Below are 26,950 nucleotides of genomic sequence, written 5' to 3'. Positions count from 1 at the left end.
ATGGCGAGTGCACGTCCAAAACGCGCGTCGGGCATATGCACTCGAGCCTGATCACCGTATTCACTCGACAGCGAAAACGAACGTCGCGAGACCTTATCAATCTCCTCGAACAGAAACGATCAATTTTATCATCGGATAAGATGGTGCCGTGTCTCGGCATATATGTACATAAAAGGACGAATGTTTTACTTTCGCTGTTGCGAAATACGGAGCAGCGGTTTCTGATTTAAATCCCGCGCGGGGGACGCGATATCAAGAATATATTGTATACAGCATCCACTTACTTTGACAATCGGCAACCGTGGGCGAGCCCTGCGTGCTGACGGAATTCCCGTTGGCGGTGGACGACTGAACGGCACCGAGACTACGGTAACCCTCGTCGGACACCTCGCTGCAATTGTCCGAGTGCTCTCCGTCACCGTGCGGCGACTTCTGGGTGTTCGCCGTGGTGTCCTTGCCGAAAGTCTCGAGTGTTGGCTGCTCCTCCTTGCTCGGCGTCGGGCTGCGGCTGCCGCTCGAATCTTCGCTGCACTTGTAGTTGTAGATGGACGGTTCGTACTTCGGCGTTTCGTCCTTCTCAACGGCTCGGCGTGCCACGCCGCCCTCCACGACGTATCGTTTCGTAAACTCGCCCGGCACCTTAAGACCGCTCTCCTAAACAACGCAAACAATTCCCGTTCCAATTTTCTTCTTAATGTATTTATTATTAAAAAATTATGAGCAGCACGTGAAAATTATCATAAGTTTCGCGAGATTCGAAAAAAATATTGAAAGTAATTCCACTTTTCCTTCAAAAAAATTCAAAATCTCTGAAAATATATTTTTCTCGTAGAGAAAAACGAACTTACTCGACCATTTTCCTGCGGTTTTCCATGATACGTTGGCGACCGTGCCTCCTCGTTGGCATTTCTTCTGGACGAATCTGTATTCTTCCGCGGTGTCGGGCTTCGCGATCTCAGATTCGCCCTAGGCGTCGGCGACCTTGATCTCTGCTTCGCCAAATCGGTCTGCTGATTCGGGCTGGCCAGCAATTTCCTATGTGGCGTGGGACTTCTCGAGCGTTTCTTCTGCTCGTCGCACGATTGCTGCTGATGCTGTTGCTTGCTGCCGGCTGTCGGCCGGTGAGGTGTGGGCGATCGCGAGCGATTGCTGGAAATGCTTCTGGGTGGTGGGTGCAGCTGCGCCGATTGTAGATTTTGCACCGAACCGACGCTCGACGCGGAACTCCGTCGAGTTCTCGGAGGTGATGATCTGGTGGCGGAAACAATGACCGGGGCGTTACGGCGGAATTGATGTCGGTCGTTACCCGGATCGTGCCGGCCGGGTGTGCATCGGGGAATTTTCAGTTTCCGCGATGGCGACGAAATGTCACGACGCGTACAGTATCGGCCGTAAGTTCGCGAACTCGAGATAAGATCGGGGATATTTATAGGAAAAATCGCCAACGTTAGTAAATTTACCTCGCCCTTGTTTCTCGTAAACGTTTATAGAGGAGATGTAACACACTACGCGGTATAGTCTGTTTTCACAAAAGGCTATTTCTCTTTCATGTAAATCTAACGCTGTTTTCTGGACGGGGTACTGTAAGCTACATAATATATGCACAAACGCGTGTTTATGCATCCATGTATTTTATTACTCTATACAGTGACTTGCGATAGAATGTCCATAGTTCAGGCAGCGTAGCTAACGCATCGCATTTACAAACTGGATGGTATTTACACTCAAAATGTAGAGATAGGCGTATCGATAGATAATGATAATCCTGATCGTACATGATAGGCATTAAATGTCAGATAAAAAGTACTAATTCCGAAATGATGAAAATTATGTTGTTTAGTCCTTTTAAATTAGCCTCAAAAACAATTCACGCAAGATAAAATATGACCAAAAATAAGACGAAAAATAAATGTGTAATTAAAATTGTTATAAAAAAGGAGAGTACTTACCGTTCGTAATGCACCTGCGCATTGCCTAGATCGAAGGATCCACCGGCTTTTTGAATGAGCTTCGCCGAGACCATCGAGCGATGTGCTGAAAAAATAAAAAAATTGATTAGATTCATTATAACGCGACTCGTTTAGCACGAAGGGATTGATAAAACAGGTGCGATACTTACAGTTTCTGCATCGGCATGGATCGTGCTTCTCCAAATAGTGGCTGAGGGTATCCCATCCGCCGCCGACACGCACCATTACGTGACTACGCAAAACCCGGACGTAGATCGTAACCTTGGTGTCGCCGATTCGATACTTGCCCTCAGCCACATGGATCATCGGGAACTGTGTAGGACATGTGCACTCTTCTACGATATCGCGAACCTAAAAGCAAAAAATAATTGCGGACTTGTAATATATGTATATATATAATACAACATTTTATATATTATATATTACAGAAAGAGAAAAATATATAAATTTTATTATTTATTTTTTTAATATTTGTGACACTAAAATGTTGAACTAGATTTTTTCATTTTCTTTTCTTGGTGTATCGATATATAACATTCTTCTTATAGTACACATATTTAGCGTTTCCTATATAAACTTTCGACAGTCAAGTATATATTCAGAAATTTTAATATCACACTTTAATATTTCGACAGATAAACTTTTTAACTCCAAGAAATAACATGGATGATGTATTTTTGGATTCAATCATAAACCACAAACATAGTAAAAGTATACATCGACTAATTTCTTTTTTCTTTGAAACACTAAACTCCGCCGAAATAAAGACTCGATATGCTTTGTCCATTGCTGCATTGTTTTGCGGAGAAAAATATCGCCGGACCGAAAGGGGAGAGAATATATAAAACGCCTCCGATAATTAGTAGGAGCGAAACGAAATTCTCGGAAGTCGTGCCAAGATGGGTTCCAGTGGACGTCCATCGTTTGGTTAACAAGGCCGCAGGGAGCCAGGTAAAACCGCTCGACTTCGTCTTTCGAGTCGCTTTTAGCGGCATTCGTTCGCTGAGTCACGCTGAACAAAAACGCGGAGTCGCTCGTGTAAGATCAATTACCAGCTCGGGAAACCTTGCTTTTCCTCACGAGAAAGTCGTTCCTGCTCGCGGCGTAGGTAATGAAGGAAAGGTCGCGCGTCGCGATTTTGTTGGCCGATTCGCACGTTGTGAACATAACGATCGCCGATTTATTTACCCACGTAACACGAATCTCTACAGTCGTAACTTCTTACTATCAGTTTTTTCTTCAGTTAAATAGATACATTTCTATGAAAATTTGTAGAATAAAATAATCTCTAGAATCTGTACCAATTCGTATAGCTTTATATAAAGAAATCATCAATTTCACAAGTTCTAATCTCTCACAAGTGCTTAATTTCTTCATTCGTACGCTTGACAATCGGCATTCGAAAGTCTCGTAAAGTCATAAATCCCAGAAAGGGCGGGTTATTCACTTGACAACCAACAGAGAAAGGGATTTTCATTTTCACAGGCGTCTCGCAAGCGCTCGAATTAGAAAGCAGAGATAATTGCGCACATTAAAGTCCTCAATTCTTCAACATTAAAGGAGCGTCCCTTATTGTGAAATGATGAGCTCGTTTCACCTCTCCGACAGAAATACGAGAAAGAGAGATGCGCGCGACTTTTTTTCCTCTATCTCGGGCGAAAACTTTCGAAACGCCGAGTTCAACTGAAAGGAAGAAGTGCAAGCGTGCAAGATTCGCGTTTCTTTATCGTCGAATAATAAAATAAAATTGTTCCTGTAAGGAAAATTACGCAACGATTTATCCTCACGGTACGTCTCGGTATTTACGATCATTACGATCATTACGATTATTGCGCAGTCTTACTTAATTTCCACCAAATAATTACAAATTGCGAGCGCGTTTCGTGTTTTATAGCTTAATTAAGAAATGAAGAATTATGTAATCATACTTCAGAAAATCTCTAATTGTTTAAATTAAATCGGACTCTAAATTAAATCGCATATATTCGTCATATGAATAAGGAAAACTATTCTGAAATATTAGAGAAAAAAGCATATCAAGAGAACTCATTATTTTTATCTTGAACTTTTTAAATCACGATCAATGAAATCTTTGAGCGACAAAATAAAATTTAGATTCGTATAGTTGAAGAATAGATAAGTATGCTGTCAATTATACTCCAATTATATTCTAATTTCAAATTTTATTGAAATTTTAAACCAGATATATAAGACAAATATTTTGTACCGCGTATTAATTATGAAATAATTGGAAATCGTAACCAATTTTAAACGATGATGGCACAAATAGAATCTTTATGTGTGTCAAAACACGAATTATTTTTACATGTATGATACAGGCTATAACGTAAGAAATTGGAGAACCATCTGGTAGCGTACACGAGTGCTTCTCTACCACTGACCGATTCAATTCCTCAACACCGTCAAAGTGACGTCCCCGTCGGCGTCGCTGACGATTTATTGTCCCGCTGTGCAGGTACACGCCCGCGATCGATGGACCGATCGCGATACCCGTGACTTCCTTTCTCTTCTTCTGCGCGCGTTATCGATCGAATCAGCCGATAAGCCGGGCAGATCGATCGATCCGCCGGCGTGGTGTCGCAGAACGACGCGCCGTGTGGTGTGTGCAGCGACTTTCGCTTCATATTGATCGCGGCCGGTCTCTGGTGGCATCGCGGTCGCAAATCTCGCGCCGCGCCGATACAACACGCGAACACGCGTGTCCTTGGGCGTTCACGAGGTGCAGGCCACCCACTGCACCGCGCGACGTCACTGCGACGTAATCGTTTATCAATGAGCGCGCCGCGCGCCGATAATCCCCGCCGGAAGTGATCATTAGCCGGGGGTATCGATGATCGCCGATCGCCGAGATCGGCAGTTTATCGACGCTTTTATGCGCGCGCGCACGCGCTTATCGAGTCATCGAGACCGCGATTTACGACGCCGAGGGTGTTCCGTTTGTTTCTTGACCTGGCAGCGCGGTGGCACGGAAGGTGTTCCATCTCATTGTTATTTTTGTGCGTCTCGATGAGGAATTGTCTAAACGTGCTCAGCAATTAGTTATGTTTATCGCGGGGAAGCTATAGCAGCGCGCGAGAAGTGCTACCTCTTCTAGATTTTCTATACAGATAGCTACGCTTCTCCTTGGAAGCTGAGAAATCTTTTCCTGCTGCCTTTAACTCATCGTGCTTTTTATTTTTATATTTTTTTCCCACGCGTATGGATTACTTATAATTCGTTTTGAGAAAAGATTTGACTTTGCATTCTTGCGCAGATAATTTTTCAGCCTTTGATGATTTTACTTGATTTTTGATAAACGTGCAATCTACTTGGGCACCTGTACTTCGGTAATCACATTTATTTATCATCATCTTTATCAATAATTTCCTCGGTCGACTTCATTTTGAATCGCTTCTCGATAGTTCGAAGATCGGAATTTTCTCTGCAACAGACATTAAACCGGCCACGCTATCGATCACTCTCCCTTATCGCCGAGTCGGATCACACCTTAAATATACAGGATGTCTATGGGAGATCCAATCTAACTCCAAGAACATGTTTTACTGGTTCCCGCAAGATCGACCCAGATCCAAGCATCATGTACATGTCCGTATTTACAATCAGTTACGACTGTTGAAATTCAACATTTACATGTCAGACAAATTGTTCGGACAGTTGGGAAACCATGTGTGTCATTTTATACGCGTTTTAATCCCTTCTAGGAATTCTGATGAGCAAGATCGTTTATATTCAAAGAAAAGCATTATCGAATTGCTTCGTAGAATGTTAACACCCATACAAAATTTTGACTGGCCAGAGACTCAGAGACATCGTTATGTGCCAAATCGAGTTATCTCATACTTCCATTGCAGTTAACGTACTCTTGAAGATTTCTCGGTAAACGCTTAGAAGTATTGCGTATGCTACGTATGTTATTATCCGTGCGTCTACGTTCAGCAGCATGTTTTTGACACTCGCAGCGATGAAAAGTTATTTACCGCTCGCGTTTGCAACGTGTAACACAACACGTCGTGTGAAATTCTTGGTCACGGACCGCTGGAAAGCGGACACGTGGCCAGAACGCCGCGTTTTCTTGCCACGAGTGCCGGTGACACTTTTTCAAAACGGACGATTTATATGGACCGCTCGATAAATTAACAAGCGTATACGCGGCGCGGCCGCTCGCGTCTGTCGCGAGCGGAATTTTCTCGATGATGTAAGACGAAGCGAATTTTTTTACTCGTCGTATCTCGTCGAGGTGTTAAATAATCGCACAGAACATTACGTCGTGCCGAACGCAAATATGTTCACGGCGAGAAGAATACAACATCCGTATACAGTAGTTGTGACATACGTTGCACATGGCTGCATAGCTGCAAGTTTTACGGAGAAATTGTCGTATCATGTAGAACATACGTAATTAAAAAATTTAAAAGTAGACGAGATATATTTAGCAAAATACCAATATCGTGTTGATATAAAGTCTTTATCATGTAACTTTGTCACAGACTATTAATAATATTATGTAAAAAAAGATACATGAAGCAGAAAATATATCCAATTTAAATTAGAATTTTTCAGATAAATGTTCTCAGAAATCTCAATATAAAACTCCATTAAGTTGTCATATTATGGTTACAGGTTTATTACCTCATTTACCTCCTAATTATCATAAAGAGTCGATCGATTTTGTCCTTCGAATTTCGTGTGACCTCGAATTGTTATGCATTAAAAACTTCACGAATGTCTTCAAACGTCCTATCCCACAACTTTGATTCCAATCACGATTGACAAATTGACGCGTTACGTAAGATGGAATTGAAAATCCCGATGTTTGGACGATTCGTGGTCTTCGTGGAAGGTAACGACGATGGCTCGGTAAATCATCGCGAACGAGCGTCCCATTGCGGATTCCGAGGGCGTTCCGGCTGACGTCGATTGTAAGCTTCCACTTACGTCACGTTGTCTCTCCTTCCAAATATTTAATCAGGTCGCGGAGTCAGTTAACGAATTCAGTCGCGTAGCGATGGTACCGCTCGATAATTAATAAGTTGCGGATAACGTTTAAGTAGTGGACGTTGTCAGATGTTTTTCACAAAAACGTCAGACGACGATTTTATTAGATCTTTCAAAATCTAAAATTAACAATTATTTTCATATTTATGCAAAAAAAGGTGTACTAAAAATTGCACTCGACATTAACTACTTTATTATTTTTACTGTATTATTTTACATTTAAACAAAAGTGAGATGGTATAGTTTAAGAATTTTCTTCTACGAAAACTCATAAAGGAATTACAGACACATATTTTCCGCTCACGACGCTCGTGGCACAAACTTGAAATAATGAAATAATAAGACAGCCATGTCTGACGCTTTTAGCGCAACGCAACACGCAGTGTCTTAAAGCGGCACGCCAAGAAGCACGAAAGAATATAAATCGGATCGAACTATGCCGCTGTGAGCTACTCGTGCGTGTAGTTGGAATAGTTAAACAATTCGCGTCGACCACCAGCCGGTATATAAGCTGCAAACACATACGGAACGATTTGCAATTAAGAGGCACGTTAACGGGGCAGGATTTCGTCGGCTTTACGACGAACGCCTTGACGCAACCAATCGGTGACTCGAGCCTAATGGCGCACTGCAGGGCTCAGCGCGCAGATTTATTTACTCCGCCGATTGCGTTATCATTCTGCGCCGGCCGTCGAGGAGAACCCGTTTCGAACGCTATTTTAAGAATCAATTATACAAGGTATTAACTCGACGTCATTCGCGTATCATTAACGCGTCGCATTAATTGCGCGCGCGGTGGATCGAATAAACGGAGGGAGGAAACGGTTGCCTTCTATATGAAAGAGGCGAATTGTCGATATATCAAAACTGAGAAATAGCTTTTCACTTTGCCTACAACATCGTAGGTATACGATAAATGAAATTGTTTGAAAGATCGAATAATATAGAATTTTTTGCGCTACGACATTTCAATGGTACAAATTCTTCTAAAGTTATGTTATAATCCGATTCCCTGTAGCATTCTGCATTTTGTACTTTCAGAAATTACTCAATAGGCCGTAGAGAGTTTATACAATCCGTGTCATCCGTGAAGTCAACGGAAAAAGAAAAAAGCATGTGATATGTATTATTTTGCAAAGAATAGCAAAAAATATGTGTTAATATATAATCGCATGTTTCATATGAGATATACGTTTAGAGAGAAACTTCATGACAAAAGGTTTACTTTAACTGACTTGACGAGTCTCACGAGATTCATCCATCTTAACAAATGGATAAATTATCATTAAATGTTATTGAAACGGGCAACGCGTAACAACGTTTTGCGTAATGTGCGATCCTTCGTTCATTACGGAATAACGAAAGTATCAATGACGATAATGTAACCGGTTCGACGACGATTTTCTAATGGCCGTTAAGTTAATGCACGTTAGCGCGGCGACAGGCGAAATTTATGGCGTTTATTAAGCGAATCCGGCTTGTTATCCTTTTAGCCGGCAAATATGTTATGGCAGCGAGACTAATGGCGACATTAGCGGCTCGTAATAAACACCATCAAATATCAATCGCGAAGAAATATCGATTGAGATTATATATATTTAATTGCATCGCGATCTTGAATCATTAGATGCCATTTTCCGATTGTGTTGATAATCGTAAGTCGGGATTGGATCTAGGACACAATCGCCATCTTCGGCCGACCTCTTTCGCCGTCCTCGACCGTTTTGCGACAGACCAATTGTCTACGAGCTACTGAGTTTGTAGGCTACGCGTTTCCGGTTTGCGACTGCGCTACAGCTCGAATTAAACCACGCGATTTCATTCCCGTTTTGCAACAAAAGTGACGCATCAATTCTTTAATATGCAGCTTTCCATTTCCTTTGTTGTGGCCACGTCCTCTCTTATTTATTTCACAAAGTCTTAAAGCAGCCTTAGTTTCTTTTTTTAAGTCTTATTGGTGCCTTATTTACAGTTCTTCATGAAATTTTAACAAAATTATGTTTCACTACTCAATGTCTGACAATTCTGCTTAATTATAGATCTGGAAATTTTATAACAATCAAGATGTATGTAAGTATAACCCATAAATCCTCATATTTTTCGCTTATCGAATTCTTAATCAAGTGGAAATATTTTTTGAAATTGCTATACGGAGCGACGTTGAATTGTGGATATCTGGCGAACCGATGATTGGAAACCAATAGATTGATTTTACGGATCGTAGCATTTTCTTTGCATTACCCGAATATTCCGCGCAACTTTGGCGTCGATATGGAACAATGCTCTGCCATTGACAAATATATACATTTAAATATATAAAATATCTCAAGAAATAAACACACTTTCTAATTATTTATCAAATTCAGAATTGATTTTTTCGAAATATTTTTAACATTGTTAACCCTCAATTAGCACACCTCGGTTAGGCCACCTCAAATGCCACACTAGTGCGATTTGAGATTTTGACAACTTTTAACTGTCGTATCTCAGTCATTTTTAATAAAAATTTATGTAAAATTTTCCTGGCAATCGAGTAGTGCATTTTATTTAAAAAAAAAGAAATGATTTTTATATGAAAAATTGAAATATATAAAGTGCTGAACGAAAAAAAAGTGGTGCGAATTAGCACATGTGTGCTAATTGAGGGTTAATTTTTAAAGCGATTATCTTGATAATTAATGCTCAAATTAAAAATATCTTAAAAAAGCTTAACTTTGAAAGACAAAATTATGTTAACAGATATTATACTAGATGAAAGATTATTATCTATTTTCGTTTTCTCAATTAACTTAACTCGCAAAGCCCTTCACTTGCAATCGCTTACAATTACAAAGCTATATCGGTACGATAATATCGGAAGAAGTGACAATTTTCTCAGCTCGTTTTCCAATGTCCAGTTAGTCGCAAAAAACGCGCGATGATCGGGGATATCCTGTATATCCTTGCATATATCTATACGTATACATATCGCTCGCTCGGGACAAATTGTGTGGCGCATTGCAGGTGAACGGACAGGATGAATGGTTATGATGCTATAATGCAAGGCCGTCATGGCTTACGTAACATGACCCAACCTAGCGATACGGAGTACGGATTATTATCGGTGTATTCGTTTAGAGGGAACGACAAGCAAGGAGGAAAAGGGAGGGAAAGAGAGAGAACGAGGGAGAAGAAGAAAGAAAGAGATATCACAGGCATGAGTTGTATCGCCCACGCGTATCGAGATTCGTCGGTCGGTTGCGAGAATTTTTGTGGATATCCATATCGCTCTACGTGCGAAATGACTTCGCGATGCGATGCACGCTCTGAGCGATGAAAAACGCGCGATTCTCGTAAAGACGTAAAGCAACTTTCTCGCGCGCGCGCGCAAATCGGATGCAGATAGAGATCTTTGTCCATGTAGCGTGCGCACTAATGAATTTCACGTAGTGCATTTGTGCATTCAAAGCTAAAGCGCCTGCGATAATTTTGAATAGCCGTCGCGGGATTTTATTAATCTGGTTTATGCAAGAATCGTAGCATCAATAATTGCGACAACGTCTCAACAGATCTTATATATCATTAAATTGAATTTAAACAGTATACAAAATCACGTTTTTACGTTAAGTATCACGCAATCAGTATTATGTGGTCCGCACACAATTGAACTACTAATATTACTGAAATTAAAACATGAAAATTACAAATTGCTACTAAATTGTTCGTTAAACCGTTGTGAACGAAAGCTGGCAGTTAAATTATTTCTCTTTGGCATGCACATATACAGTTAGACAGCCTATATAGATAATACATAAATACTTTAATATAGTCCGTGTAAGCCTAATCGTCCTGCATCATGCAACAATCGATCAATTATAATAATTTATATTACTCATGCATATTTATTCATATATACCCACAGGGCAACGAGCTCCCTCACGCTCACCTGTTCAATTATATATTGTAAATGCGAATTCTATTATATATAAGATTTTTCGTTACCGACCCATAAATAATCTGTACAAGCGGCCTGGTTATTCCCGTGGTGCATATCTAACGAGTTAATTCGAATCGTTCGCGCGTCTACGACATAAGGGATCGCGCGCGTTACTTGTGTTTATTAATTTATAGTATCGTAACTTACATTATCGCGACTTAATGAACAGCGGCGGGTACGCCGTTTAATTACTGCCGTGTACCATTACATGGTGTATTTTGTAAGCGCTACCGTCGTACGCATTAAAAATCGACATGAACGGTAACATATCGCGCAATTACGATTCGATACTTCGTCTTCTCCTCCCCTCGTTTTTGTCTTTCTTTTATTTTTACTTATATATACTTTCCGTTCTTTATAAAATTCTTAAAAAGCGATTGAAGGTTTAATCGTTATTAATTACACACGATATAAGAAAGCTCCGGGAATCTAATAAGAGAAAAAGAGTGACGAACCTGAAAGATCATCACTCTTTCTCTCTTCCTTTTTGCCTGCAGCACATCGATGACTTTCTAATTCCGACGACGAATCCGCGTGACGCATCGAAGTGGAGGGCGACGAATTAAAAAGTCGCGCGGCAAGTGCACTTCCTAGCTGTGATGAAACGCGCCAACGAAAGAGCCGGTCGCGGTAAATCCTTTCCTTAATTGACGACCATTAAATCTTTTCACAGCGATCGATCAACCGTCCTACATACTTGCGCGGCCGTTTCTTGTGACACTGATACGCTTCACGTGTAACGCCCGGCGACCGAACAGAGAACGATTTCAATCGACGCGTTCGCGGTACACGCTTGACAAATGGAGACAATCGCATCGAGAAGTTTATGCCGATTTTATTACATTGTCAGAGACGCGCAGTCTCATTGACATATATTTCTTATGTCATCGAGAACTTTTGCCATCCATCACGACGTTGCTCGAGGAGACAAACAGGCAGAGTGTCCGTGGTGGAATTAACAATAGAAATCTTTCAATTCACTACGCAATACATTTTCTACGAATCGAAAGAAGTGTCCTTTCTTCGCGTTTGGCAAAGAAAGGACACTTCTTTCGATAAGCAATTATGGTTTTCCAAGGCGATACCGCGACGGATACACAGCGTCAAAACGGAATTACGCAGCGTGGATAGATCGTCGAACGGAAAGCCAGAAGAACGGGTTTGACTCGGAAAAGGTTAATGCGACGAACACGTTTCCTCGATGCGGAAAATAAATCGCTAATTACCCGGAGGGTGTCTTCTTTTAGTACAATTAATTTATATAGACTTACATAATTGTCGGCTGCCGAGGTAGGATCGTATATTTCTCCAGACAAGCGGAATGATTCCCCGATTTTACATCAAACATACTTTATTGGCACGCGATATTAATATAATCCTTATTTATTATCCCGTATTAATGTTAACTAAATGTTACAAAGTCTTACTAATCTGTCTTGATCGCCTTGGAATGACTTACAGCTAGTCCTGATTAATTGGCTTTGATCAGCAATACTACTATATCCTTTCGTAAGTTAAAGAGCTATTTTAATATAGAGAAAAAAACAATTTGAACAATGCAGCTAGAATTAATTAATAAATTCCACACAAATCTAACTCTAAACTAAACCAATTTTATCTTCGACTACTCTTATCTCTGTTTATTTCTGACTATCGAAATATCATCAAAGAACTTTAGGAATAATAATTAAAGATTTGCAAGAGAAAATTAATAAGAAGTAATCCACATCAGATATATATTTACGTACATATATATATATATATATATATATATATATATATATATATATATATAATATTTCAAGATACACACACACACACACACACACACACACACACACACACACACACACACACACACACACACACACACACACACACAATATATGTGATTTTCGCTATAATCGATTCAAATATATTTCGCAAACTGAAAAAGGGTGACTATATTAGGGTCCGCCGCGCCGGAATCTGCATCCCACAGGCGCGCGTGCTCTCTCCTTCAGGAGTTACTTTTGCGCGAGAAAAGAGTAATTCACTCGCAAGATCGGGAGATCGCCTGCTCGACCTGCGTAGATTGCGGCGCGGATTGCGCCGTGGATTGCGCGGCATGCGCCGTTAGTATGCAGCCGCATTTAAGAGGACGACGTTGCACGCGGAGAAGGAGGCACGCGCGCCGGGGTCACGCGAATGTGGACCTCGAAGACGGTGATGGAAGAGAAGAAGTAGATAGTGGAGGAAAGTTCCTCGCGGGCCCCGGCGGCGGCGGGATTAATTTTCCTCGCGTTGTTATGTTAATAGATACGTCGACACGCGGAAGTATTGCTGGGGTATACGAAAGGTTGCGCTGAACAAACGAGAAGTGTCCTGCGGCCTTTTAATGCGCTTGTCAGCGACGTTACTGCGCTTGAACTGCCATCGATTTTACAATGTTACGCGCTCGCGAAGAAAGTTGCCACGGATCAAATATACGGGGTGTCCCGAACCTACCTAATCCTTTTCGAGTGACGAGAAACTCCTAGATTCCAAGATTATCATCCATTGCAATCATTTCTTTCGTGTGTATATTAATTTTTTCTATGAAGTAGATTCAGTAGATAAATAGTAGGAGAATGTTTTTAATTAATTATAGATAAATTTTTATATAATTTTAATCTAAGATATATTCGACATGTAAACAAATGAATTCTACACGTTATAAAGTTTTGATAAATAATGAAGATACAAGTTCATAAAAGAATTCTTGGTTGAAACCGGATTTAATAGATTCCAATGTCTGGTACAGCAACATGCTATATACAGACATTGGAATGATATATAGACATGGGATATAGTTCCACAAGATATGTGCCGGAACTCTTCGTGAATGCGATCACTGGAGCGTAATGCAAAAGACTTAATTGTGTGGACTTAGAGCAATAGACAGTTGGAATACGCGGAATTGAAGTTTGGCGACTGAAAGAAATACCGTGGTATGCGAATACATGAATAAAACGTGAAAGCTGACAAGCTTATTTCTAATGACGTGATATAACAATGTTAGAGCTCTATCATTTATCTAGATCTGGAGTTTGAAAACTTTATATACAGATATAAAATGTGTATATATATATATATATATATATATATATATATTTATTTATTATATATATATATATACATATATGTATATATATATATATATAAAATTCTGTCTGATATATTAACGTTGACTTCTGCTTCTCGACTTTTACTACTTTTACGAGAATAAGAGCAAAGAATTTAATTCTTTCTTCTAAGTATACTAATTACCAATTAAACTGATACTTTGTGAGTCGCTTTAAGTTAATCTACAATTGCGCAATTTGAATGACGATGCATTCGACGAGGAATTGTTTGGGAAATTCGTATATATCAGCAAAGGATCGTAATGATAGAATCAGCGAGGTGTTGAGAATGATCAAAGTTGCATCACCGGTTATCGCCTTTGAGTCTTATTTGCAGACTCGATCGAGCCGAGACAAATTTTATAATCACGGTGTCTTGTCGTGTCATATACGTATAAGAGTACGCGCGCAAACGAAAGTAGCGGAAATTTTATTTATGTCTCTCACCATTACGAGCTGACCTATACAACTCTAGGAAACTCGAGTGTCCCCGCAGTCGTTTAAAAATCTCTCCAGCTGTCGCTATTAATACACTTGTAGCTAAAATTTGCATTTTCCAGATAAAATTCTGAAGTAATGTCAACTTTAGAAGCTTAGTAAAGCGACATTACAGAAAATTTCATGTAATTATTGGCACTACATTGCTTACATAATTTTATTACTTTATAAGCAACAAATTTAAATGCAAGTAATTAAAATCTTCTCATGTTTCCCATTTTTATTGTACGTCATAAATAAGTCAAACAGTCAAATACAAGCGCTTATCATTGTATTTCTTTTACTGATTAATTTTAGTAATAAAATTAATAAATTTATTTTTGTCGTACAGTAATGTGATACCTCGTTTTAAAATCGATTCTGAACATCAGAGTGAAAGAGAAGCGATTGCTTAAAAATCACTATCCAGCCGGTCTTCCTACTACATAATGACTATGAAGAAAAACATCTATAGCCCACGGGCGCTTTGAAGAATATCGATCTCGACTGTAGACATTAATCAACAACACACCGTGGTGCAATGATCAAAAGTATCGGACGAGTGACTCAAACGAGGTTACGTCACAAGTGTTGACTTCGTGACTGGTCAGAAGATGTTAGGAAGGAACTTAAAAGTCGATCGCGTCGGGTCACTTCCTAATCACGGCATCTGATTTTATTGTGACATATAAATCGTTCCACAGGCAAAGGCATTATGAGCTCTGGAGTAGATAATCGGTGGGATGGTGGGAAGTGGGAATTCGAATAGAAAGATTTACGCAAAAATATTGACGTGATCAATTCACAGAAATCAGAAAATTAATAGCTGCTCAGATATGGAATTATAGATATAGAGACTTGAGGGTTAAATAATTACGAAATAATTTAACACGATCTGTCACGGAGTGTCACCGATCTGTAAAAAATTCTTCTAAAAATTGATGAAATTACAGTCGATAAATTATTCATCGAGAAAGATTAATATACTCGTATAAATGTCTTCTCAAAGCGAGAGTTTGTTCTCTAAAGTACTCTCGACATTATTTAATATATCTTCTTCTTGCGGCTTCATATTAACTGCACAGAACTGCACCTTCATTTATATGAATTTTTTCCTCCGGAACGATATCCTGCAGCTTCCGCATATATGACACTTTTTCCTGAAACACTGTGTATAGATGTATACACCGCGGAGAAAGTGATGGAACCTCGGACGAGATACTGATCGCTATCTTGGCATTATCATCACCGACCGATCTTCCCAGGATCGTGCGCGCGCGCGCGCGCAGGGGAGGCTCTCGTGGGAAGAGAGGAGTGCGATCTGCGAGACGAGATCGCGATTCGTTTTAGCGATACTGGATCTTGATCGCGAGAATAGAGTCCGATCAAGTCGCGAAGATATTTCGTGCTTTTTGTTCGACGGTGAAGGATATCGGGCGAAAGTAAGAATGTTGTTCTGTTCTCGTCTAGTTTGTCTTTCCCTTTTTCTCTCTCCTTCTCACTTTCCATGAGACATTATTTATTAACGATCGATTATGGCTTTACTTACAGAAAGCTAACATCTTATATCCTTTAATAACGATCAGTTAACGGCTGATCATGCGAGTCGTCGAGAAAGGTTACAAGTGAGGTTACATCTCCTTTTCGATTGAATTTTGACAATTACTGAGAAAGGGTTTCAAAACGCATGACAGGGGTGTCAATTACTGTCCAATTCCGCTAAGAAAGACGAGCCTCATAACCTGCAACTACAGTGATTAGCCAGCGGCTTGCCAAGTCTTCCCAACCTTACCTCGACCAAAAAATGTCTGCTCGATTACCGCATTTTCACTAAAATAAACTAAAAAATTAGCAGCGAAATCTCCGGTAAACTATATATTTTATGGTTGCATCGGATTCTTCGAAATCTAATGTACAAAAAGCAATGTTTTTTCTCACTTCATCTAATCGAAAAATGCGAAAAATATGTGATTGAAACCGTGATAGAGCCTCCTTTTTCTGGCCGTCTGTATGAAGTAATGCAAACGTTGTGATTTTCGAGATCGATTTTCTAGAGTAAATAGTCGGTAAGGAGCCACAGAAAAAATCGACTGCAAAGCTGATCATATAATTTGATATAAAATCCAAAATCGAAAACTTTATCTAATACATGCCCTGACGAGACGACTACCTTAATATTATCGATACTTTATTTTATTCTTAAATGCATACTTATATTAAGTAACTTGTATTAATGAATCGAGGTATAGAAAGATTTAGTAGTAAAAAGCATTTAAGACGATGACGTAGCAAAATTAGAGATAAATAATTCTAATATTGATACAGATTTATTCAATCGAATTGACCTCTTAAGTGGCAGATTTATCTACTATTACGTATCATAAATCCGATTCACATAAGCTCATTGAAGAAATTATTGTATCTGCCAATCCATACCTGCCCATAAGATAAAACCTGCAATATTTATAAAGGCACTTAAAGTAAGTTTCATATCCTGGCAAATTCATCACGGTGTCTATTACAAACAGAGATAATCGCACCCTATATGTGTTCGCGAAAATGTGTGTTCCGACGCAAATTAGGCCTTAAATAATCCTACAAATAAATTTCCCCGGGGGGAGAACAACACGTTGTAACCACGCACATTGTAATCGATCAAGATTTATGGCAACCCGATCGTTGATCGCCCATTACATTCGCGATACATTGTCTCGTTTCCGACTTTTGCTTCATACGTAATCCAGAATGTGAAACTGCGCGCGCGTACGGGTGAAATTTATATCTCGAAAACTCGCTCTATAAAGGCGGGCGCACCGCTGTATTTGCCGAGGATCGATTAGGGGCGATTACACGATCAAGGAAATCGTCCAATGAAACGCCGCGGAATATTTCAACCTATCGCCACGCTCACTTACGTAATTGATGGACGCACTTACCGCAGATAATGTAAGACTCGCGCAACATTCGTAACGCCCCATGGCGGTAATAATAAAATTAATCTCTCGCCAAGTCTATATCCATTGAGAGAAAAATCGGGAATCAATTTACAAATTATTTCTATATACAAAAGAAGCATTTTCCAAAGATCGTAAATAACCCAACCAATTTTGAAGCCTGGTCTGTTGATCGTGAACAAAGTAATTGAAAATGGTTTTTATGTTTATATTTCCATATTTTAAATTAGTTAATTAACTTTTTGTTTAATAACACAATAATTTTTATGTAAAAAGCTTCCAGTTATAAGATAAAAAGTGAGAGACCTTAGCAATAATCGCGCAGTAGGTCAAGCTTCTCCCTTCTCCCTATTAATTATTTTGTTCAAAAATCGCGGACGGTGTTAAATGACCTCAATTAATGCAAAATGCATCCGTGCAGAATGCAACTGGGACAGCAGTGATGCTAAAATTGCATATTTACGCATCACAAATGAAGAAAAAGTATGTCCATGATTGAGGACACTGGCAGCAGGAAGGGTTAATTAGGAGGTCAAATTAATTCTCCCGCAATTTTATTCCGCCTTCGGCTAACGCCTCGCGATTTGCGCGTCATGCGATATGAATATGCACGCTGCAATGCGAATGTCTCGTATTGCATTGATAAACGCATTAGGAGTTTATTAACGACATTTCAAATTAAAAAAATTTGTCACGTGTTTTACTCGCTATCTATTAAATTTACGTACGCGCACGTCATTATTAGAATAAAGACAATTATTTTTTATAACATGTGAAAAAGAATATCAATATTTCTTGTAGATTATAATTTTAGAGAAGCGAAATCAACCTAAAAATTTCGCTACTTTGTCTCAGAGTATTTTGTCAACAGCAATAGTTTGTAGTATGTAAAAGGTGTGACCGTCTTACGTCGAGATCAATTTATGTACGCGAAATACCGTCGTAAAAGCCGTCGTAGTAGCTGTAGGAATATCGCTGCCCGAGCTCGTCTCTTACACGTGTCTTTTTGTACTCCCACGCCCGTCGTTTTTAGATAAAGACAGGCAATATTCGACCCGCGACCGGGACCATTCTCGTTTAACGACGTCATGCTCGTCATTGACAGTTCGGTTTGAGGACCCATTGCGCGGTCAGGGACAAGTACGGATTTCACTTATCTCGTAAATTCTGAATGTTTTCGAAATACACGCATATCACTATCGGCATAATCGTCGTGCGACCGATATGGTACATTTATGATGCAATCGCGATACCATGGCATCCACACAAAAATATCATTCGTAATACTAGTTGCGCCATTAGCTACATCGTTTATAACAAGATACATCGTTTTATTTTTCAAAATATATTCTTTTCATTGCGACTGCTCCAAGGTATTAATGATTGTCAACTAATGAAGGTAGTAGCAACCCACGCTCGTTCCACAATAATCTATCGTTCGCTAAAGCAGATCGGAGTACAACACCGGCTTAAATGTCCCAACTGCGAAATTGCACAACCGGTAACGTGTAGGGGAAAAAAGAAGGAAAAGAATTCGAAAGGCGATTGCGAATGGGAAAGAAAACAGTTATGTGGGCGGGCCGCTTCGTCGTGTCCGCGCGACTCTTAATAATCGCCTCGATTTGTCAGTGCGTCGATTCTAATTAGAACGGCCTCCTCTTAAGACATACATTGTGCTGCTTTCTTTTTCTTTTCGGACGTTAAGGGACTTAACTTGGTCAACAGCTCGTCTCCGCGATAGTTTTCAGCTTGTCGTGACCAAATTAAAAAATACCGCAGACAAAATGCACCGTTGTCATTGCCGAAGGCGCGTATTGAGTTATTCGATCCAGAAGCGCGTCGACATTTTTACGCTCGCAGCTGCGAGCTGCAGTAAATTATCAGTGGCGAATTTCAGTTAACGATTGATGTTAGGTAGTCGGGGCGAAATGGCGTTGCAATAAACCTGGTGTAAAATCAAACTAAAATATTGCAGTTCGTTAACAAACGAAAAAGAATACGTTCTTAATGCTGTTATATTATGTATAAGTAATACATGAAATATTCTCTCTCTAATATATGATGTGTAATATATTTTAAAATATTTTACATTCAATAACAGAGAAAGAGAGAGTGTTATTTACGTGCGATATGTTGAAAAATGGTATCGAAGAATAATGAGAGATCGTGCGAAGCGTCAGGAACTCTCACTCCGAAAGAGAGCATAATTTCTCAAAGAAATTACCCGCGGTTTCAACATTCTAATTCAAAACGTTCAACAACGCGAGAGAGACGGCGCGGCGGACTCCTCCGAACAAGGTTCGCCGCTCATATATCTCTCTTGAGGCGCTTCACTCTTCTCCACAATCTCTGGAACACACCCTAGAGCACCAATTAGCCTAACGAAAGAGTGTAATGCCGCGCGCGTCGGAGCACCCAGATCTTACGTAGTCGCGTGAACATAAACGCGTCGCGCGCGTGAAAGGAAGAAGCGAAAATAAGCACGGCTATGGCTCAGTGGCTGTGGGCGATCCCCCGGCAAGTTGAAGCGACGATTCTTCTAACAAACACACACGCGTGCACACACGTGCGCGGCAGGTGAATTCCGGGGAATCGCGGCGCTTTGAAAGCGCAGCTTTTACGGCGGGCGTCCCGGCGCGGCGTCGAGCCGCGCCGGCGTCCCGGCAATCAATACGCGAGAGAGACGACGTCCCGCAGAGCTCTCAGCTGTTCCATTCCACGGCGACGATGGCCACGCCGGCCGTGCTTTTCCGTCCCCCGGACAGTTTTATTCTCGTGATTCTCGGACGTGTGATTTGGCAAACGTTTACGGTAATTGAAAGCCCCGCAGGAACGCACGCTTCGACGAAATCGCCCCCGTCGCGCCGCTTCACGAGAACAACTTGTCACGCCCTTTATGCAGCGATCGCGCTCTCACTTGCATCCCGGTCCGTTGCAGTCCGCCAGCCTCATTACATTGAGGCGCGAAAAGGCAATTAAGTTTAGTGATTGTAAAATAGAATCTACGAAGTTGGGAAATTTGCCACGATTTTTCAATCTTTCGTAATTTTGAATTTAACGTTACTAATCACGTAATAAAAAATGCAGATTCTAAATTACGCCCAGAAAATTGAACTTTTGAAACGTTTCTGTCGGATTTATATCGAAAAGCAGTATAAGCCTTGATTTTCAAGAAATAAATCTTACATATCTTGATTTGTAAATATCTCGATAATTTGAGAGAAAAAAAGTAAAGATCCCAGACATATTATTTTTACGTAATATGCACAAATATAGATATTCTCAAAGTAGTCTTGAACTTTCGGGATTTCCGTGAGTTATTTCTACGATTATCGCGTGTGTTTAACGGAATTCGCGACTTCCGGTCGATACGCCCGACATCAGCGTAGTGCTTCGGGGGTAATTGACGACGTTTAGAAGCACTTGAAATGCACTTTATTGGAGTAACCTACATGCGTGCCGCGATAGAGAAGTTCACGCAAGATGTCGACGTTTCAGGATCCCCGAAGAATTTCTGCTGAGGTTACTGGAACGTGCACCCCCCAAATTTTCTTTGAGCTCCCTTCCGTATAGAGCTTGATTATTGACGTATCGATTTGGCGCGTGGTACGGTTCTTTCGTCTAAATTTAGGTGACCTGTGCACGACTGCGGAAGAAATCATCCATCCGGAATTATCTTATTATTGCCAGCACGGTTGTCAGGCTCCGAAATAATATAATAAAAGAAGTTCGATAGAATGTTATGCATTAATAAGATTTAAGAACAAATGAATATATCAAGTAGTATAGAATTAATTCTAATAAGAATACTGCTGTGAAATAAATGATTAATAAAGGTATATATTGTCTCTGGTACAAAAAATATTAAAAAGTATCAAAAAAATAAGAAAATAAATCTAGCATTTACGGAAATCGTGGCTTTAAGCGTTTGTAATAACTTTCATACTGATATTTCGACTGAATCACGTATCAAAACCCTTACGGCTCCCTCGAGGTTACTTCACCCTTTCCAGCGGTCGCGCTCTCTAGTTTGTTAGCCAATGTTAACTGATCGGCTCAATGATCAGCCGTTCGTTCTATTTGTATCCTCGTTTCACGCATATCAGACGTCCCAGCCTAGAAATAATTATGCTCACTTACGTCACGCGGCCACGTATAATTACTGACCGGCCCCGATCCCGGTATTAAATTTCTATAAGCCCATTTCTTCGCCCCTCTCTGCTTTCTCTCTCTCTCTCTCTCTCTCTCTCTCTCTCTCTCTCTCTCTCTCTCTCTCTCTCTCTCTCTCTCTCTCTCTCGGTTTAATTCGCTCTCGACAAACAATGATTAGCTAAGCGTTAGACCGCAGGCAGACCTTGCGCGACTCCGGCAGCCCTCTCTCTCTCTCTCTCTCTCTCTCTCTCTCTCGACAGCATCTCAGGCTAATTGTACGTAATAACTGAGACGGAGACTCGAGGAGAGCTCAACGCCATTTATGGTCGTCCTATGCGAAGAAGCGAGCGGATTCCTCTCTCATTCTGCCGGACAAATAGTAACTCTTTCTCTCGGATCGTAAATAAATCGCACGACGATCGAAGGCCGATCGTATAGCCGAGGAGAATTCGGAGTGACCAAAAAACTGGTGTAAAAAACACTCGACATGGTATCTGATGAATTTGCTGTATTTACTCAATGGTTCACTATCAGTTATTTTTAGCGAAGCAAAACTTGATTGACAAGTTACTGACTGTTATATAGACTCTTCGTTTCACCACATCAGTGCCTTCATTATGAACGATTATAAAGTAACGTTATGTGTGTATTTCTCGATATTATTATATACTTCACCTCTATTTTTGAATATAAAAACGATTGTTCAAATATTATATGTGTGAGTAACGTGTGTGCAAATATAGAATACGTGGTAACTTTGGACGACTCGAAGAGGGCTGCAACTGAATCATACCTTCCCGAAATACACGTCATTCTCAATGTAACGACAAAAATGTTTCATACGTACTTGGAAATTAGCTCCACAATCCAAAGAATATGAGATAAGAATTGCGTGATGACCGCGTGACCACAATAAGCCTCCTAATTATATTACAAAATAATTTAATAATAGAAACATTATGATGGAAAATAAAAATTTTAATTTTTAAATACTAAAAGAGTACTAAGAATGCCTAATACAGAGGTAACAAAATGGTAAATTTTGGCATTATTAAAGACCGTACAAAATGTAGATTAATAACTGAATAATTATGCAAAGCTCAAAAATAAACCGTTTAATAAAGAATTAATATATTTCTCAGCCACAAAAGCTTTCATATAAATCAACGATAAAGATAAAAATATTTCGGTGTAAATCTGAAAATGCTGAAAATGTTGAATCTAAATTGGAAGCGAAAGTTTTCAACAGAAGCGAAAATATAGAACAGAAAAAGGGGACGAAAACTGACGGGAATCCAACGGTTTCTAAATAAAAAGAAACGACACGTTCAAGATTTCATAAGAAGTGCGCTTATCGCCGGAAATGAATCACAACGTCACATATCGTACTGAAACGAACGAAATAGACGGCGAATCAATATTTTCCTTCGATAACCTTCGAAACGTTGATAAGATCAGATAATTAGCACACATACAAAATGCTAATTGTGATATACGAGTTGCAAAAGGCAAGGTCGAGGAGGTTGAAAAAGACGGGAAAATAACTAAAAGAAGGCACATCGTGAATATCACCTAAGAAAAGGACTCCCTCTTTTGAGGTAACTTCGTCGACTTTGCTCTTGAACTTGATACGAAATGGGCTAACGGCGATCAATACGAGCTTTCGGTTCGGCGCTTGCGAGGCGAAGCTCGGTCTGGTACGGGTGGCGGTAACTTCCCTGAACATTCGCAATAGAATCTACCGTGGGTTTCATGAAATATTTACCTTGGTAATATTTTTTTCGCTGAATATCATCCATTTACGATAAATAAGCTGTCTTATACGCATAGAGAAATATTTATTAGCTGGTTTATTTTTTTCTTTTTTTTTTAATTTATTTAAATCTGATTGCAGAAAGTAACAAAGCTAAATCTTTGTAGAAAACAATAAACGTAGTTTATTGTTCTAAATGTATTATTTACAATAAAAATTCAATAAATATATATCAAATTTCATATTAAGTAATTCATGTTAAAAGTTTTAAGTAAAGAGGTGAAATTAAAGAATGCAAAAATATTTAGATAAAAGTAAAGAATTTCAAATATATTTTCTAGCTAACTGTGCAATACGCAAAAGGTGTATCGCGCGGTGATTAAAGATGCGCGCTGAAATCGCATCAGGCTCGTTAAAGTGACGCGAATAGAAAATCCTTAATCCATGGCACGGTGCGCGAACTCGCGGCGCGGCTAACTGTTCCGCAAGATGAAAAAAATATGACTGCATATAAATTAAAGAAAAAAATTCTCCCGTCTTCTCGCGCGCCGCGAATCCGCCTTTCGTGATAAGTGAACGTACTGGCGGCAACGACAACGCGCAGTTTCGCATTGCGCCAACCGCCCGTCGAGGGTACAAAACACACACGCGTATATACCGCGTGGTGGTATAGAATTGCACAGTTTACCTCGACTATCGATTAGATTCAGCCTTGTTAAACGCGCTATCTTATCGCTGCTCGCAGAAGACCGCGGAACTCATCGCCGCCGAGTCATTGTGAATCATGGAAATCACCTGTGAGCGTGCGAACCGAAGTTCCGCAAATACATTGTTAGGATTTATCAGATTTATATCTGGAGGACGACGCCATAAAACGTAACACGATTTTGATTATTACTAGCGAAACCCATCAGATAAACGGAAAACGCTGATGTAAAAGTAAAAGCAAAACTACAACTGTAAATAAAAATTTTATATAAGCTTTTTACGGATAAAGAAGCGAAGTTTACGGATTGATGATTATAAATTTTATGCACTTGGCTAATTATTTTCATCATAATTCTTTCTTAAATATAAGTAAAAGTAAAATAAAAGAGATCACGTGAGTTTTGCGTGAAAAATAAACTGTCAATTTTTCGTTAAACAAAAAAATTATTAAGGATCTATAATAACGTAAAAAATAATATTACATTTTGCTGCAATATTAACATCGCTTAATCAATAATTATTAACCGACGACAAAGATAGGAGTTATTCGACGGATAATTATTTATCGTTAAACTTGATGTAAGAGCTCTCGTACAAATATCTCGTTTACTACAAACTCCCGCTGTAGAATGTTATCATAGCGATTTGCGATTATCGCATCTCGTACGCGATTAGGCGAGTCGCGGCCGCGGAGTTGTTTATATCAAACGCGGCTAACAAAGTCGTAACGCTCACGATAAGATAATACGCGTGACAAGAGCGAGTCTAATCGATGGACAGCGTAAAACACGCTCTTACTCCACGGCTCCACTCGTTTTCTTCTCTCTCCTTGAATCATCGCCGCGCCGCCGCCGCACCGCCGCGAGGAAAGGCTTTAATGCAAAACCGAACGCTCCGGAGAATGCACCTTCGCGTCGTTGTGTCTTGCGGCGCAAAGAGAGATTAGATTAATTATCAATAAAGCGGCGAGTTGCCGCTTTGAACACTCCGACACTTGACACGAGACGACGTAATCGTCCTTTCGATTCAATCGCGATTCAACATGTTCTCAGCTCAGGGCCGATTCTAATGAGCAAGATCCGTGACATGGTGTAAAAATGTTGATTCTTTACATTTTTACAATCCAAAAAAAGACGATTAAAAGAAATTAAAATTAAAATCAATATTGTTCAAACTACTTCACGCTGAATTGTTTCAAATCGTGAATCTTTCTCTTTTTATCCCCCCTACATCTTATATTTATATAATAAAGAATTAAGAACTCAGTCCATGTAAAAATCAGGAAGGAATTTTATTGTCACCCAAAATTAATTTACTTGCGACAATGGAGAACCCACGTCCTGGCATACTTCGTTATACTTTCGCAGCTAGGACGCGGTAAATATTTCTGCTAATTACGGAGCCCGACAAAGCCGGCTTCAGCTCGCCTCTCAGCTCGCCTCTACTTTATTGGAATCGGAGGGCAACGCTTTCACAGTGTATTACTACTTGAAGCCGACGTGCGCGGCGTCGCTCGGCCTCCCCGCGGCGCAAAGTGAAATTTATCCGGCGATATCGGCGACCGATCGCGAAAATCGACGCACAATACGCTCGAAAGGCGGCCGTAATGACGCTCCCACGAGATTTACGGCGGTAACACGCGCGTTCGGCCCTACTATGCAACCGCGCTAACGCTTACAGCGCTTACTCTATCTACTTAGGGATGTTAATGCTGTTACGATACTATCCAAGTATCGATGTCGCCTCAACTTCCCGCTTGGTATCTTGCTACATATATATTATCGTTCGTATCACCAGAGATTGTGCGATGCGTATTACCGTCCCATACTGTTCTATAATAACATCGTGCAGCTATATATTTTCTCGAAGCATATTACTTCTGAGGATCTTTCTTAAAAATATTAATTTCTACATTAATAACGTGATGTCGTTACTTAAAAATGCCTCTGTCTCTCGTATTAAATGTAAAGTCTGCAGTTTAACAGAGTTATTCCAATAAGGAAGCGGTGAAAGAAACATTGGAATTCTTGTATTTGATTTCAATATTGAGAAGACATCGATTCATTCCCTGCATCATTTTCACCCTGCCGTGTGGCGTATCTTTCACTTCATTCACTTAAAGTACAACGATACGACAGCCCTCTCTTCCTGTTCCCGTAAAAAGGAAATATTTATTACAACGAGCAGATTTATCGTAACATTCTACGATTACGTCGAAATTTTCTTTCGAAAGATAAAGCGATCGTAAACCTTCTACAAGGTATACATATACGCCACGAGCGTTTGGTGCCACGACATCGCGGGAAAGCGTCCTGGAATTCCTGTATGCGGCAAAGCCGCGACGTTATCGCCCGACCGTGGCGCTGTAAGCCCTGGGGAAGGAATTATTCCGCTTCGTGAAATGCCGCGATTTAGCCTCGCAAACACGTATGCCGGTCGCGTGTATCGCCGCCGGTAATCGCCGCCGTTAGACACACTCGCGAGTCGGCTAATCCGACATTTTTAGTCGATACAAGCCGGTCTCTCGGTCGAGCAAAATTATTATCATTATTATATATTGCACTGCCCTTTAATTGTAAAAATAACATGAAGTTACATTAATAGACAATCATACAATAATCAAACATAATTTATTGAGTGATTTGCTCGGTAATAATTTACCAGTCAAATTACAAGTAATAATCGACGTAAGTAGCACAATAACTTTAAATGTTATATATTTAAAATATTTTCAAGTATTTTCTCTCTCTCTCTCTCTCTCTCTCTCTCGTTTCTTTTATTTCGAGCCTTGTAGATACTGT

General features: G+C 40.1%; 1 protein-coding gene across 1 annotated transcript in view; it reads right to left on the bottom strand.

Moving 5' to 3' along the window:
- LOC143896872 (GAS2-like protein pickled eggs) overlaps positions 1 to 26,950 on the bottom strand; it is a 62,120-nt gene that overhangs the window by 9,518 nt on the left and 25,652 nt on the right. The window contains exons 4-7 of the mRNA XM_077404988.1: positions 2,120 to 2,321; positions 1,950 to 2,034; positions 849 to 1,251; positions 285 to 654 (exon numbers count right to left, since the gene is read on the bottom strand). Coding sequence (XP_077261114.1) covers positions 285 to 654; positions 849 to 1,251; positions 1,950 to 2,034; positions 2,120 to 2,321 — 1,060 coding nt within the window. The remainder of the gene's footprint in view (positions 1 to 284; positions 655 to 848; positions 1,252 to 1,949; positions 2,035 to 2,119; positions 2,322 to 26,950) is intronic.

This window comes from Temnothorax americanus, unplaced genomic scaffold (assembly GCF_048541705.1).
Source record: "Temnothorax americanus isolate GAGA-0224 unplaced genomic scaffold, ASM4854170v1 Scaffold2, whole genome shotgun sequence".
Taxonomy (NCBI): Eukaryota; Metazoa; Arthropoda; class Insecta; order Hymenoptera; family Formicidae; genus Temnothorax; species Temnothorax americanus.
Note: the sequence above shows the minus strand (reverse complement) of the source record. Positions and strands in the feature narration are given on the sequence as shown.